The 16,751-nt window shown below is 33.8% G+C and overlaps 1 protein-coding gene and 1 long non-coding RNA gene across 2 annotated transcripts; both read left to right on the top strand.

Annotated features, from left to right (window-relative positions):
• The first annotated feature begins 1,748 nt into the window (after positions 1-1,748).
• LOC140051752 (uncharacterized) lies at positions 1,749-6,980 on the top strand. Its single transcript, XM_072097052.1, has 10 exons — positions 1,749-1,812; positions 2,139-2,252; positions 3,049-3,162; positions 3,421-3,537; positions 3,807-3,920; positions 4,335-4,448; positions 4,733-4,849; positions 5,120-5,233; positions 5,642-5,755; positions 6,802-6,980. Exons 1-10 carry the CDS (start codon positions 1,749-1,751, stop codon positions 6,978-6,980), a joined length of 1,161 nt encoding a protein of 386 aa, XP_071953153.1.
• Positions 6,981-8,687: 1,707 nt separating this feature from the next.
• LOC140052306 (uncharacterized) lies at positions 8,688-14,979 on the top strand. The gene is made up of 4 exons (XR_011845617.1): positions 8,688-8,799; positions 9,744-9,828; positions 11,627-11,876; positions 13,843-14,979. It is a non-coding gene; the product is annotated as an uncharacterized lncRNA (long non-coding RNA).
• The last annotated feature ends 1,772 nt before the right edge of the window (positions 14,980-16,751 follow it).

The following is a 16,751-nucleotide window of genomic DNA, read 5'->3' as shown; positions in this document are numbered from 1 at the left end:
AAAATAAATCTATCTATTATTATCGGATGTACCACGCGGCGCGGCATGCTAGTGATCGTATCCAACAAATGAAAATATCTACAAGACAATTAATGTCACCTAATTCTTGCCCTCCTACTCAAACACCTGTACCCACGCACCTGATGCGCACCCTTGATTATTCACAAAGCAATAAGAATTATGAAATCACTATTAGTTTAATGAACTTTTTTTAGCAGCAAAGTCATCAAACAATAACAATTCCATATCCTGTATTCCTTTCATTAAATTTACAAAGTGAAAAAAATACCATGGAATCACACATTTTCTTTATATATTTTTTTCGGATCTTTTCCTGTTTTATTCTGCTGAGAACATCCCCACTCCAACCCACCCCAATTCATATGTTACTAAGTGACAGTAGTCCAGTGCATATCCTTCTATAATCTACTGTACTTTTTGCTCTGCTATATAATCGACATGTATTATTTACGCGTATTGTCAGTTTCTATGCGCACCTTTGATTATTCACAAATCAACAGTGGTGGCAACACATTCGATAGATAATTCGATAAACATAAACATAATATTAACATATTGGGGGGATAAAGCATGGATAGGTGATATGTGCACTGCTTAATGGTATGATCTATGAAAGACGAGCCTAGAAATAAATGTAATATTTAATTAATAATGTACAGTACATTTCACCAGTAATCATTGTACTTTTTACATTAATGTAGGGTACATTTACAGGTTATCCTTTGGAGGTATTTTTAAAATACAGTCAATCATGAATGAATAACATAATTTTACATTAATATACATTTAATAATTAGGCATACTGCTTAAACATTGCTTTGACAAAATTAGGCAAAGGAAATTCAATCCCAGCTAATTTGAGCGCGAACCGATAGTAACTCTACATTCCAATTGACACATCAGACATGTCTGTTTCTTCCCCCATCGATATATAGCTAATTAAATTAATTGAATTATTTCAATATTTACTTTTTAAATAATTTTAATATTGAAAATGTGTGTAGTTGGTCGCTTTCTTGTAGATGCTTTAATTGTTATTCTACATTTTATATACTTTATTTTTATACGATATTTTTATGTGATAAGTGAGCAAATGCAATTTCCAGTTTATTTGGACAATAAAAGTTATCTGTATCTGTAGAACGTAATTTTATTTTTTTATTTATCTCTTTCTTTCTGTACTCTGTATGTTCTGGGTTGACCAACTAGCATAGGTGTTTAGCACCTGTTTGGTCTTTCCTTGCCCTCTTTTTATAATTGTTTTGTCTTATTTGTATTGTATATGGCAGAAAATCGAATAAATAAATAAAAAAATAAAAATATATTACGAAACAAAACTGTCAAAAACTTAAAATTCCAATCGTCACGAAAAGTGTTTCTGGAAATAATTACGGTCCGATTTTTAAATAGAGAATGTAGTTGAGAGCTAGTTTAAAACGTACTCTCAAGACTATTTGAACATTTTAACTTAGTGCCAAATCTTTCGCATATTATCTATATTTCTATCGTCGTGAACTGTTTTTTTCTCCTCAGTTATATATATTTTTGTTTATTCTCTTTCTTTTTTATATTTTAAAACTTGTATTTTAATTTGAAGTGAGGTTTTAGTGAAGTACGACTCCCGTACTCACATGTTAAAGGTAAGTCTGGTTTTTTTTAGTACCGGTAATTCCGGTAAGTTTTAAAAAGTCTTTATTATTGTATTAATCCCGGAATATCCCATTGATATGTATCTGTTTGTTCGTTATGCTTTTGTGAATGCATTGTTTATGAGCGTGTGTCACCAATATAGTAAGCGTGTAGTTTTATTTTTAATTTCCGTGTAGAACTTGTACGCAAACCATTTGAGCATCTTCAACCACATCACGCATGCGACGAATGTTGTGGCGCTTCTCCTCAGCGATTACATTTAAAATAGATCTACAGTATTGGAAAATAATGATGACCATTAAAACTACTATAAAAAATATCTATAAGGCATAAAACTGTATGCTCAAGAATATATTTATGATAAATCCATCATAGGTACATTGCTAGTGAAAAACATTGGTAAAATGTAGGCCTACTGTGGTAATTTTTGTACTTTTCTGTGCTATCTGTAATTTTGTTGAATATAGATATTGATGAATGTTCAAGTAACCCATGTCAGAACAATGGTGAATGTACAGATAACCCAAACAGCTTCACTTGTACTTGTTCTCCAGGATATTCTGGCACAAATTGTGAAGAGGGTGAGCAGAATATTGTGTCCTTGTCATTTTATTAATATAATTTCTTTTTATTTAATATATAAATTGCAGTCAAAGGCTGAATCATTTTGATTCATCTGCCAAGCATTTTTCTTAATTTTAATGATTGAAGGTATAGCAAGCTTTTCAGATATTTTGTGAATATTCAATGCAAAACGTAGCAAAAGGGTTCACATGCTCATAGCTCCTACTAGTACTAGCCTACAGGAAAAATGTGAAATATATCGGGAGTAGTAGAACTTGATTAGTTCATAAAAATACTTGCTCTTTCTTATGAATAAACACTACACTATATGCGAAATAGATTTCAAGGCTTGCCCCAAGCATGATGAAGCTTGACTACAAATATTAACTGCAATTTCTTAGGGCCAGCAGCAGCTCTATTTTTACAAATTGCCTTTACCTAACCCCAAGCATGGTGTGGCTGAGATGCTGGAGATGGTTATTATATTTTGTTTTATAATTGAAATTATAAGTGCCATTTCTGGGGACCCTTGCAGCTCAGCCCTAACCATGAAGGAGTTTAGGTCCTGGAGATTATATATTTATAGATAGCAACCTATATAGCACTTTATCTTTGCAACCCCTGTTATATGGCTGAAGACAATGGTGTAGAGGGGTTAGGGAGTACAATTTTTGCACCACCCCAGACAGTGACCAGCCTATACCTTTGATTTTGTATGGCTCAGGTGGTCAAGTAAAAAATGTAGGCCTACTGTAGAAATTTTGTCTTTGTACTTTTCTGTGCTATAACACCTGTAACTTTTGTTGAATATAGATATTGATGAATGTTCAAGTAACCCATGTGAGAACAATGGTGATTGTACAGATAACTTGAACAGCTTCACTTGTACATGTTATCCAGGATATTCAGGCATAACATGTGAAAATGGTAAGCTGAAAATATGGTTTGTTTTAGACCATGAGAAGGTGGACATTTTGCTTTAATGTACAGTACATGTTCTCTATGTATAAAAGTGATCATTTACAATTGTGTCATGGAGTCTTGTAAATCTAATACTCCTTTTACACTATAAACTGAGCGAAATACACATTGAATGAAATGTTGATGTACTGTGTAGTATGGTTTTACATACATTTTACTCCTTGATTTTATCTATTACATATTCAATTCTTATTTGTCGGACAGTGACTCCATGTAATTCAAACCCATGTCAAAATGGAGGAACATGTATACCTATAGGCACAACTGTTTCTTACTTTTGTTTGTGTGCAGATGGATATGATGGAACAAATTGTGATACAGGTACAGTAGGCCTAATAATCAAACTACACTAAATTTAATATAAAAATAAAAAATCTACAGTATGTTATTATGTTATGGAGAATATAATTTATGCAATTAATCAAAGGGGTGAACTACTATTCTGTATGCACAAGATTATATAGTATGGTTAATCCATCGTAGATGGGTACATTGCTGGTGACAAATATTGGTAAATAAATAAACAAATGAAGGCCCACCTACTTTGGCAATTTGCATTTTTACACACCTGTAAGTTTTGTTGACTATAGATATTGATGAATGTTCAAGTAACCCATGTCAGAACAATGGTGAATGTACAGATAACCCAAACAGCTTCACTTGTACTTGTTCTCCAGGATATTCTGGCACTAAATGTGAAAATGGTAAGCAGAATATATGGCTTATTTCAGAATATTATAACGTTGTGTCCTTGCCATTTTATTAATTGGTTATCCGCACTTGGCAGATAACCAATAAGATTGGTTAACATAAGATTGTATAACTTTTTAAAAGATTGACCTGAAGCTGTAGATGTGCAAAAAACTTCGTTATATGACTTTAGAGTCTTGCAGCGTAAGTTACGCGCGATTTTATGAATTTCTGGTATTTAACATGGTCGATAACCATACAACAATTTAAATTGAAACTTAGCAAAGTTTAAATTTATGTCATGCGCTATCTATGGAAAAAAAATGGCTTGTTTTACAGAAAGTTACGCGCGCGCCCAAACCTGAGCGTGCTGTGGCTCAGATACAGTAGTAGGGGTTTTAACTAATTAGTTTTCATGTTAAATATAGATATTGATGAATGTTCAAGTAACCCATGTGAGAACAATGGTGAATGTACAGATAACTTGAACAGCTTCACTTGTACTTGTTCTCCAGGATATTCTGGCACTAAATGTGAAAATGGTAAGCATTATATATGGTTTGTTTTAGACCATGAGAAGGTGGACATTTTGCTTTAATGTCCTCTATGTATAAAATCTTAACTTTAAAACTGCATAATTGATTGATAGAAGTGATCATTTACAATTGTGTCATGGAGTCTTGTAAATCTAATACTCCTTTTACACTATAAACTGAGAGAAATACACATTGAATGACATTTTTGATGTACTGTGTAGTATGGTTTTACATACATTTTACTCCTTGATTTCATCTATTACATATTCAATTCTTACTTTGTCGGACAGTGACTCCATGTAATTCAAACCCATGTCAAAATGGAGGAACATGTATACCTATAGGCACAACTGTTTCTTACTTTTGTTTGTGTGCAGATGGATATGATGGAACAAATTGTGATACAGGTACAGTAGGCCTAATAATCAAACTACACTAAATTTAATATAAAAATAAAAAATCTACAGTATGTTATTATGTTATGGAGAATATAATTTATGCAATTAATCAAAGGGGTGAACTACTATTCTGTATGCACAAGATTATATAGTATGGTTAATCCATCGTAGATGGGTACATTGCTGGTGACAAATATTGGTAAATAAATAAACAAATGAAGGCCCACCTACTTTGGCAATTTTGCATTTTTACACACCTGTAAGTTTTGTTGACTATAGATATTGATGAATGTTCAAGTAACCCATGTCAGAACAATGGTGAATGTACAGATAACCCAAACAGCTTCACTTGTACTTGTTCTCCAGGATATTCTGGCACTAAATGTGAAAATGGTAAGCAGAATATATGGTTTAATTCAGAATATTATAACGTCGTGTCCTTGCCATTTTATTAATTGGTTATCCGCACTTGGCGGATAACCAATAAGATTGGTTAACATAAGATTGTATAACTTTTTAAAAGATTGACCTGAAGCTGTAGATGTGCAAAAAACTTTGTTATATGACTTTAGAGTCACGCAGCGTAAGTTACGCGCGATTTTATGAATTTCTGGTATTTAACATGGTCGATAACCATACAACAATTTAAATTGAAACTTAGCAAAGTTTAAATTTATGTCATGCGCTATCTATGGAAAAAAAATGGCTTGTTTTACAGAAAGTTACGCGTGCGCCCAAACCTGAGCGTGCTGTGGCTCAGATAGTAGGGGTTTTAACTATCAGTTTTCATGATAAATATAGATATTGATGAATGTTCAAGTACCCCATGTCAGAACAATGGTGAATGTACAGATAACCCAAACAGCTTCATTTGTACTTGTACTCCAGGATATTCTGGCACAAATTGTGAAATTGGTAAGTATATAAATATGGTGAAAATGTTGCTATTCATTCATTCTTTTATTTCAGATTGAAAAATACATAAAGTAATACAAGAAATCATATCGAATAGGGCTATATTCCAAACAAGTTTCATAAATAAACAAATCATGAACACGAACACGAGCTTTATAGAATAATTACAGCTGTCAATCAATTTTAATCAATTTTTATCGTCTTTTATTAGGCATTTTGTTAATTATTTTATATATTTAAATTACTTTTTTTAAATGTAAAATAATGAATGCAATGTTTTTATTACAATTACTTTTAACATTGTAAGATATAAACGAGAGGAAAAAATATGTTTAAAAAATATAATAACAGAGTATGATAATAAAAGTGGGATGAACCCACACAAGACAAAAAAAACAAAAAACAAATCATTTTAATAGTGCAGTTTGATATTAAATATCGTATATCAAATAATCCACTATCTATAATAAATGTGTAATTTTTGGGAGTTACCACGCCTACACATTTGACTTATTATATGTACAGTACATAACTACTTTAAAACATAATGATTACTGGGTATTTCTATTCATTCAATAAAAATGATATACTGTGAATAAATCGAATACTGATAATTTCATAAAATAATTTGCATAGTACGTATTAAATTTGATTGCATAAAGAGAAAAAAGGTTTACATTTTAACTTTCCTTTTTAGGCTACATAAAACAAAGTCTTTTCTATACCGTCTGTAAAATTGTTACAAACTGTTAACACCTGTTAGCTATAGTCTTTAATTGTTCTAATAAACAGGCACATCAAGGATTACGTAATAATATAGCTCCATGACCTTTTGTTCAACAATATTTTGAACGCTGTAATAAACTGTACCGCGAGTTCCAATTAAACACGATGGTAGTTGCTAAACAGTTAAGTAATGAACCCCTCTTGTAATAATGACAAACGCCTTTTTTCCAAATATTTTCAGTGAGCAGTACTCGTATATTTCAAATATTGATAAAATGTATTATGGCAATTTTGTTGTTCTTTCTGTGCTGTAACTATAGATATTGATGAATGTTCAAGTAACCCATGTCAGAACAATGGTGAATGTACAGATAACCCAAACAGCTTCACTTGTACAAATTGTTCTGCAGGATATTCTGGCAAAAAATGTGAAATTGGTAAGCATCTTTTATTAGCCTACAATAAAACTCAAGTGAGTGTATCTTTTCTTTTTGATTAGTTAATTACCATTCAGTATTAGTGTCGTAATGTGGGCAGTGGAGTTATCAATATGTAGCCCCTTCAGATCGTATAGAATCCAAATAAAGTAAATACAACTAAGTATAAAATTTTGCAACCGTTTAATAAGTAGTACACAACAGTATCAATAATTCCTTGTCTTTGAACTAAAAAAAAATGCAATATCAGTGACACTCCAATTATCTTGATCCGTTGATAACATTGAAAACAAAATAACAAAACTTTCTGTCTAGTAAATCTACTTTAATCTATGAAATCCTTTACACCCGATGTAAGTTCAAACTACAGTAAACATCTTCACACTCGAATTCTACTGTCATCCAACCATCGTATTATACCTCTTAAAACATCGAATTATTAATTAATATACAAATAATGAATGTTTATGAGTGCAATGGTACAAATAATGGCACGAGGTGAATGATGAAAGGTTATATCAACGAGGCAAAGCCGAGTTGATATAACCTTTCATCATTCACCAAGTGCCATTATTTGTACCATTACACGAATACAAAACATTCATTATTTGTTTTATATAACATCTAAATAACAAACAAAAATGTTTCAAAAAGTACTATTTAACGATCGTTGAATAGTGCGTACTATTGCACGCCATGTGATCCACATTCGTCCAATCAAATGACAGGAATTTATATAGGTGTTATATAACAAGTAATATACGTTACCATGTACTATGTGATGTATTTTGGAACTCAGCCTTAAAGCCTTTTTTGGCTTACTTGAGTCTCCTCACATAAACAAATAACTACCCAGGTTTTTTAGATTCTTTTTTTTCTTTGTCTTGTCATATTTTATGTGGAACAATAAAATGAAATGAAAAAATGAAGTGACCCATTTTGAAGGGTATGTGAACACAATAAAAAACATAGAAAAACATATACACATCACTAATTACTCGGAAACGTTCACTCAACTCCATTCATTGTGTTCATCTCCCCTCCGGTGCGTTCTCCTCATCCACACAAAACATCTCAAATCTACGGGGGCACCCTACACCTCCCGTCATTAGTTTTATTGAATTGAAAAGTGATAAATGTTTTTGTAAAAAGTTTGAGAGTTTTTTTTGTCAAAACCAGCAGCTGTTTTGGCCTTGCCCGTTTTTTTTAAGCATTCAAAATGGCAATAGTCTGTCTGATTTTCCATCTCGGGCTAGTAGGGACTTTCTGGGGATAGTGGATAGCATATTATTAGACCAAATGTAATAAATGAGTGAGTTTTGTAAGTGTGATATAACTATGTATTTACACTTAATTTAGAGGGTATTTACAGATTACCTGAAAAGTAATAATAAAATAACTTGTGTGTAGTGTAATTCACCATCATTTGGTGGCAGCCTGTAATATCCATCGAGCCCCTTAAAAAAGCCTTAATTTTATCACATTTCTTGCAAACAAGAATATGTTTATGGTTTAAATCCATCATATGGATACATTGCTACTATAGTAACAAAGATAATAATATAAAATAAACAAATAGAAACTATATATTTAGTTTATTAGGAAACATATGCAGGTACAGTATTATAATTACATGCCTACATTTGTTGTCTAAATTTAATTTACTTCAAATGACCTGTGTGACTATTTAAGCACATGACCTCTATGTCAAATATTGATAAAATGTATTATGGCAATTTTGTTGTCTTTTCTTTGCTGTAACTATAGATATTGATGAATGTTCAAGTAACCCATGTCAGAACAATGGTGAATGTACAGATAACCCAAACAGCTTCACTTGTACTTGTTCTGCAGGATATTCTGGCACACATTGTGAAGATGGTAAGCATCTTTTATTATAGCCTACAATAAAACTCAACTGGGAGTGTATCTTTTTCATTTGATTGGTTTAATTACACATCACATGCCATTCAGGTCTATGGTTCTATTGAACAGAAAAATGATCAATCATTTTTTTTTAAAGTTTCAGATTTTTTTTTTCATTATGTCTAACCAGGTAGAACTATGCATACAATCATGACAAACGCATGGCAGTTCACATTGTAAAGTTGTTTTTTTTAAATTTTTATTTATAATGTTACCTTCAAAATATACTGATTTCTTCTTACTACTTAACTACTTGCAGATTTGCATTCTACAGTAATTCAAAATAATTACACGGACAATTATCTGATTAGTGTATTTAATTTATGAAAATATATGACGTCAACTGTACTGTTCTTTAAAATTGAAAACCTGATAGTTTGACGTTTAGCTATTTCGCTGTACATGTATGCTGTTGGCCTGCTAATTGTGGTCGTGTCTTTTCATTCGTTAAGGTTAAAATCACTGATGCATCACTGGATTAGCATTATTAAATCTAACTCTCCTGCTAGGGTTCTTACGCCACTGGCATGGCGTAGCAGCTCCCTAACGGCCTAGTTCAGACACAAAAGTATGTACGCCGCTTACATAATGCCACCTTAACGCCATGAGTCTGAACATACTCTGATTGTCCATTTAAAGAATAGGGACATTATTTTTTAAATATGAAACCTTAAATAGCAGATGAGCAAGTTTTATAAGAAATGTGTGAGGACCATGCATGTACACTGAATGCTGAGGGTACAAACAAGCAAAGCTAGTGCATTTACAGTATTTACAGATTACCTCAAAACAAGTAACATAAAAATCAGTTGTAATTCACCATTATTTTTTTTGTCAACAACTTAAATTGTATGTTATGTACCTCAGTTGTAAACATGACCATAACAATGTTCTTTTAGTTGAACCACCGTACCTGATGGCAGTAATAATTGGGCTTGTTATCATCCTTTTGGTTTTATTGTCAGCATGTGTCTTCTATTACAGGTATTGATTTACATTTATTTGGTGGATATAATTAAAAGATTCTATTCTGGTTGAAATCTAATATACTAGTTATATTACTGCTCCATTTCCACCTCTAAATCTTTTTTTTTGTTACAAAAAGCCACATGGCAAAACTGAAACATAGTGAATGTTGCAGTAATTGGATATAAAATATTACAAATCATACATAAACATCATCAAGCGGCCTGCATTTGAGAATTTGTCTCTTCCAGCTATCCGATAAATATTCCCATTCCCATAATTTGTTTTGTTTCTTCATACTTTACATACAAACATACATATGGGATCCTCCTCTTCTACGTCGTAGAACTGGAGTCGAAAACCTATTCAGCACCAAATAGCCTACTAAGGTGTTCGTTAAGAATTTTCTTTGATTGTGTAATGGCTTTGGCTTGCCTGATTTCCATACTTAAAATACGAGAGATTTTAATCCACGGATCACGATAGTACCGTCTTGTTGGAACAGCAAACAGCATCTTTTTTGTAATTGATGTATTCGGTCCTCTACAGATATGACCAACGTATCGGATATACTGACTGTATATGCAGTCCCTCAAGGAAGATGTTCCCACAACTTCAAATATCCTTTTGTTGGAATATACAAGTCTGTAGATGCCTCATCTGGTTGGTCAGCCTCATTCTTTGCCCTGTCAAACCCTCTCTTGACCATCTGTCTCAATATGTTATGCCAACACGATTCCAACTTCTTTATTTCATTCTCATTTGGAAACCATGCTTGTGTACCATATAAGAGCCTCTAAAACTTTCTTTCTTAAAACTTCTTTTAATTCATGGAACTTTCCTACAGCACTTGATGTTCTATGGTCAGTGAAGCAGCCATCCTCTCTATTTGTGATTGTATGCCCCAAATAAACAAAGTCTCTTACATTTTCAATATCCACTCCATTTATGTTCACTAAGGAACTTTTCTCTGCTAGATGTTGTTCACCAAACACCTGAATCTTTGTTTTCTTCAGGGAAACATTCAACCCGTATCTTCTGCAAGTATCGCAAATAATGGTCAGGATTTGCTGTGATTCTTTAACATATTTTGAGAATAAAACAAGATCATCTGCATACAAGATCCACTTGATTATTTCCACTCCATTCTGCTTAGCTTCTTTTCTCTGTTCTCTGTTTGTACATTTACATTACATTTGTACACTTTAACTGACCGCAAAGTCACCTACAAGTTAAACCAGCTATATTCAACACCTAGGCCTCACAATCGTGCGTGTGTATAGATCCAATTGTTATTGGATGAGTTTAGCGAAGAGGTATAGTTCCAGGGCATGGCTCTTTATAGACTGGCTGAATTAGATGCCGTGAATTGAAAGTGGCCGGTGTATAATGGTTTTTATAACACACCTGAGTGTATCTTTACAATTTGCATGTGCTGTTTGGTATTAGTTCCACCTTTCAGCTACAAAAAAAGAAACCAAAAACAAAATCTCAGGCCGGTCAACATCCCCACGGCAAGCATCCAATAGTGCAACCTTATTGTGCTTGGCTTGGCATAATATAAACTAAAATAACATTCAAAATGGCACACGATCTGTACTAATTTAGACAAAAAAAAGCAGTAACTCTTCAACAAATGAATATTCTCACCATCCCTCCATCTTATAAACATTCATTATTTGTATATTATTTCTTGATTAATTACCCATGGTCATTCAATACATGATTTTCATACATGATTTGCTGGGAGTAGCAAATATTTCCTACTTCATATTTAAAAAAGGGAATTTTGATTTCTTGCAAATGTATCTTATAGATTCCATTATTAAAAAATGAAACAAAAGGATAAGTCCATAGAGATGAACATGGCTACTTATGAAGAGGTCATCATACCAAAAACAAACAAACCAGCTAAAGAGTATAAAGTCATTCTGCAGATACCAACCCCTGGCAGTGTTGCAGTTCAACCACCTCTTTCAGAAGAGAGAGTTAATTCTGGATTTGGAGATCTGGACATCTTAAGAAAGTAGGCCTAATTATGTGGCTAGGCCTATACAATCAAGAAGGTGAGATTTTCATCATTTTGTTTTTACAAATGTCATCAACACATACAATTAATGACAAATGCAAGAGGCAAAGGTGTCGCACTGTTTTTTGTTCATGAGAACACTTCAGTATACTGTGAGAGAAATTCAAATACACATACGTGGTATTTGTAAGAATGTTATCCTGCATTATATTTGTGTGTTAAACATATATTTTGGATTTGGACTGCAAAGAATGGCTGCAAAATCAGGATAGGATTTTGTTAAGGTTTTGTGTTCAGGTAGAAAGGTAAAAAATATCTTTCAGTTTAGTTATTTTCAATATGTGGTCTACTCATGGGAATGTTTTTAGCAGGTAAAAACAAAGGAAATTAATTAATATAACTAATTACAGTAGAACCTCTATACCTGTGGGACCAAACACCAATAACAAGTTATAAGAGGAGGAGGGATACCTGTGGGACCCAACCAAACACCAACAACAAGTTATAAGAGGAGGAGGGATACCCGGCGTGGGACCCAACCAAACACCAACAACAAGTTATAAGGGGAGGAGGGATACCCGGCGTGGGACCCAACCAAACACCAACAACAAGTTATAAGAGGAGGAGGGATACCTGTGGGACCCAACCAAACACCAATAACAAGTTATAAGGGGGAGGAGGGAACCTGCAAATGTGATACCTCTATACCTGAGGGACCCAACCAAACACCAATAACAAGTTATAAGAGGAGGAGGGATACCCGGCGTGGGACCCAACCAAACACCAACAACAAGTTATAAGAGGAGGAGGGATACCTGTGGGACCCAACCAAACACCAATAACAAGTTATAAGGGGAGGAGGGATACCTGTGGGACCCAACCAAACACCAACAACAAGTTATAAGGGGAGGAGGGATACCTGTGGGACCCAACCAAACGCCAACAACAAGTTATAAGGGGAGGAGGGATACCTGTGGGACCCAACCAAACACCAATAACAAGTTATAAGAGGAGGAGGGATACCTGTGGGACCCAACCAAACACCAACAACAAGTTATAAGAGGAGGAGGGATGCCCGGCGTGGGACCCAACCAAACACCAACAACAAGTTATAAGGGGAGGAGGGATACCTGTGGGACCCAACCAAACGCCAACAACAAGTTATAAGGGGAGGAGGGATGCCCGGCGTGGGACCCAACCAAACACCAACAACAAGTTATAAGGGGAGGAGGGATACCTGTGGGACCCAACCAAACGCCAACAACAAGTTATAAGGGGAGGAGGGATACCTGTGGGACCCAACCAAACACCAATAACAAGTTATAAGGGGGAGGAGGGAACCTGCAAATGTGATACCTCTATACCTGAGGGCCCCAACCAAACACCAATAACAAGTTATAAGGGGAGGAGGGATACCCGGCGTGGGACCCAACCAAACACCAACAACAAGTTATAAGGGGAGGAGGGATACCTGTGGGACCCAACCAAACGCCAACAACAAGTTATAAGGGGAGGAGGGATACCTGTGGGACCCAACCAAACGCCAACAACAAGTTATAAGGGGAGGAGGGATACCTGTGGGACCCAACCAAACACCAATAACAAGTTATAAGGGGGAGGAGGGAACCTGCAAATGTGATACCTCTATACCTGAGGGCCCCAACCAAACACCAATAACAAGTTATAAGGGGGAGGAGGGAACCTGCAAATGTGATACCTCTATACCTGAGGGACCCAACCAAACACCAATAACAAGTTATAAGGGGGAGGAGGGAACCTGCAAATGTGATCCATTACTGAACACAGCAAATTAATTGATAATTGATTGATAGTTTCACTACAATTACCGCTGGGTAAATGACCATGGCACAATGATAGGAAATAAATCAATCAAATGGCATATATAGATGCTGCATTCATATATCTTTGATTTTCAATTATTCCATTAATATGATTATTGTTTTTGATACTATTTACAATATTTTATTTACATTTTTCTTTAGAATTGGTCAGACCAGAGGTAGAAGATGTACAGTACTATAAGTTTTTACTTAATCTTTGTTGTGGTGGATATACTAATTAATATTCTTCACATTGTTTATGTTCAATCCTGTAGTTATTGAAATACTCAGCTTATTGGTGTTGGTTAACGCTGTGTTCACATTTTATAAGATCAAATTTAATTCAATCATTTAGTACTTATTTTAAATAATCAGATTTGCATAGGTGAAGGTGATAAAATTGAACTTTGTATTTTTGAGCATGTTAACAATTACAAACATATATAATTGTGTAACAGAGAAACAAAATAAACAATGTAAAACCATTAAATAATTTATAAATCTACTGATACCATATACAAATTTTGCTGATCCAGTTTATTAATTAAGGGTTTGGTTCATACATGTACATGATCATACTTTTTTTCGTATACAGAACTGGCCTAGAACCATCCCCTAGAACCATCCCCTAGAACCATCCCCTAGAACCATCCCCTAGAACCATCCCCTAGAACCATCCCCTAGAACCATCCCCTAGAACCATCCCCTAGAACCATCCCCTAGTCAATGAACCTAAACAAGAATTGATGTTGATGATTTTGTTTTCTACTACCAATTGCAATAGGATAGTTATAATTATCTCCAATATTTTTTAACTTTTTTGTTAACCAATAGGGGTACATTTTTTTAACCAATAGGGGTACATTTTGTTAGAGATGCAGGGGTGATATTGATTTTATATTGTTATATGGTTTTTTTTTTTATCATTTACATGATTTGTTTTCTTGTTTATATAAATTTAAATTAAAATTCATATTAACTTTAGGATCTGAAATTGCAAGTACTACCTTCTCAAAAAGATTTTAAGTTGGTTGTGATAAGGAGTACATTCACTGATACTAGCAAGTCTGCTAGGATTCCTTGATTTCTTTGGAGCCAACTTGGTCAGTATAAAAGGTCGATCTCATCTTTAATTAAAATGCATTTCCTGAGCATTGTTAATATTGTTAGTATCATTAAACACATACAATAGGCCTACATCATAGTTTATACTTTAATATTATGTGCCCATGTTTTATAAAACATAATTTAGACATGTTAATTGTGATTTCATTTTATATAACGTATACTGTATTATAATTAAGTAGATAAACATAAGTAATATTCAGATGTAAAGCAATAAAATTCAATTGGTATTTAGTAAGAAAATTATATTGGATATTATTATGATATATTTTAGCATAATAGGAATAATTTTGAGGAAAAGTTGACTTAACAATAAGTATAGGCCTATACATGATATATATACAGTACTCAGATAATATTAAATGTTATTATTTTCATGGTTTCTACATTGTCTGAAAAGTATTCAAAACCATCTTCTTTTCTGGGTAATTGATTGAACTTTTGTAATTTAAAAAAAAAATTTTCAAAAATATGCAAAATAAAATACCCATAGATATCATGTACGCACACAGATAGCAATAAAACGTTATTCCAACATTTAACCATTCTAACCTTATAATTATATTAACCACAATATAACGCTATTCCAGTAGTGATGTTAAACTAACATTGTAATCATGTTACATTTTACTTACGATAATTAAATCTTCTAAATAGATAAATAGCAAAGACATTACTGGACTGTAATAAATACAATAATGAGGTCCAGCAAAGACATAATTGATTACAGTATAAACAAGGGAATAATAAATGTTTATTTGTTTAAAAATGTGTAAACTATAGGCCTTATTTCCATTCATACAAAGTATAAATTAAATTCATTTAATACGAGTTTGAAATATTTGTTTTGTTAATATGATTTATAGTCAAATTTGTTTAAAATAGTGATGAAAGTTAGTACAGATAATAAAAGTATGATTCAGCAAAGACCTGGTATACATAAGTTTGTTCCAGCCAATGAGTTTTTGTTGTTGAATTTAACCGTTTATTTTGTAATTTTTTAAGTGAAAACATTTTTTCTACTGAAGTGATTACTGCAACTTTATTAAAACTGCAAAATGACCTTTTCAAAGTATCCATTTTTCATGTTTTTAGGGCTACAACGCTTTTGTATACCAGGCTTACTGGGTAACAGGACACTGACCTTGCCTTGCCAAGATAGGAACTTGTAATACTACAGTCCTTTGATATTGTGTCTGACAGCGACAAATACCAACAATACTGTAATGTAATACATTCTCCGCGACGCGCGGTGTCTTTTGCGGCGGAATGGAACTGATTGTGTCGCAGCCACACAGATGATAAACCCACTGATTATTATAATATTAAAAGTTTAGTGACAGTGAGGGCGCTGTAACACTTTGAAATAAAAAAAAGTTGTACAAAAAAGTTCTTTGGTGGTGGTAAAATATTACAACGTAACATGCACAGTGTTAACGGAACGAAATGTTTTATGAAAGGTTGACACTGTTTTTCTTACTTTCTTATTGTTTCATCAGTTCATCCCAACAAGACAGTGAGTATCCGTGCGTGTTGGCTTAGCCTAGTAGGCCTAGTTTCTAGGGGCCTAGCTAGGCTAGGCGGCGACTAGGCTAGGCCTAGCCTCTAGGCTAGGGTTAGAGGGCTAGCCTAGCCTAGGCCCTAGTTGGGCCTAGGCTACCCAACTCCGGTCCGGCCGCTAGCTGTTCAGTATAGTATGGAGCGCCCCTAGCTACGTTTTATATTTATTGTTAAAAGAGCATGAACTTGGAAAAGAAATATTTTCCAACCCTCCCGATTTATTCGTTGCACGGCATTGTTTGTCATCGATCGAAGATGTCTTCCGTTTCGTAAAAAAGGCGTATTTAAAATATATCTCCCAATTTCAAACATGTTTCCATAAAATTCAGTATTATTTCATTAAAAAGGGCGTTGTACGTACCACCACCGTAAGTGATACAACAAAC

The sequence above is a fragment of the Antedon mediterranea genome, chromosome 6 (assembly GCF_964355755.1).
Source record: "Antedon mediterranea chromosome 6, ecAntMedi1.1, whole genome shotgun sequence".
NCBI lineage: Eukaryota > Metazoa > Echinodermata > Crinoidea > Comatulida > Antedonidae > Antedon > Antedon mediterranea.
The sequence above is the reverse complement of the archived record's forward strand: the minus strand, read 5'-3'. Positions and strand labels throughout refer to the sequence as shown.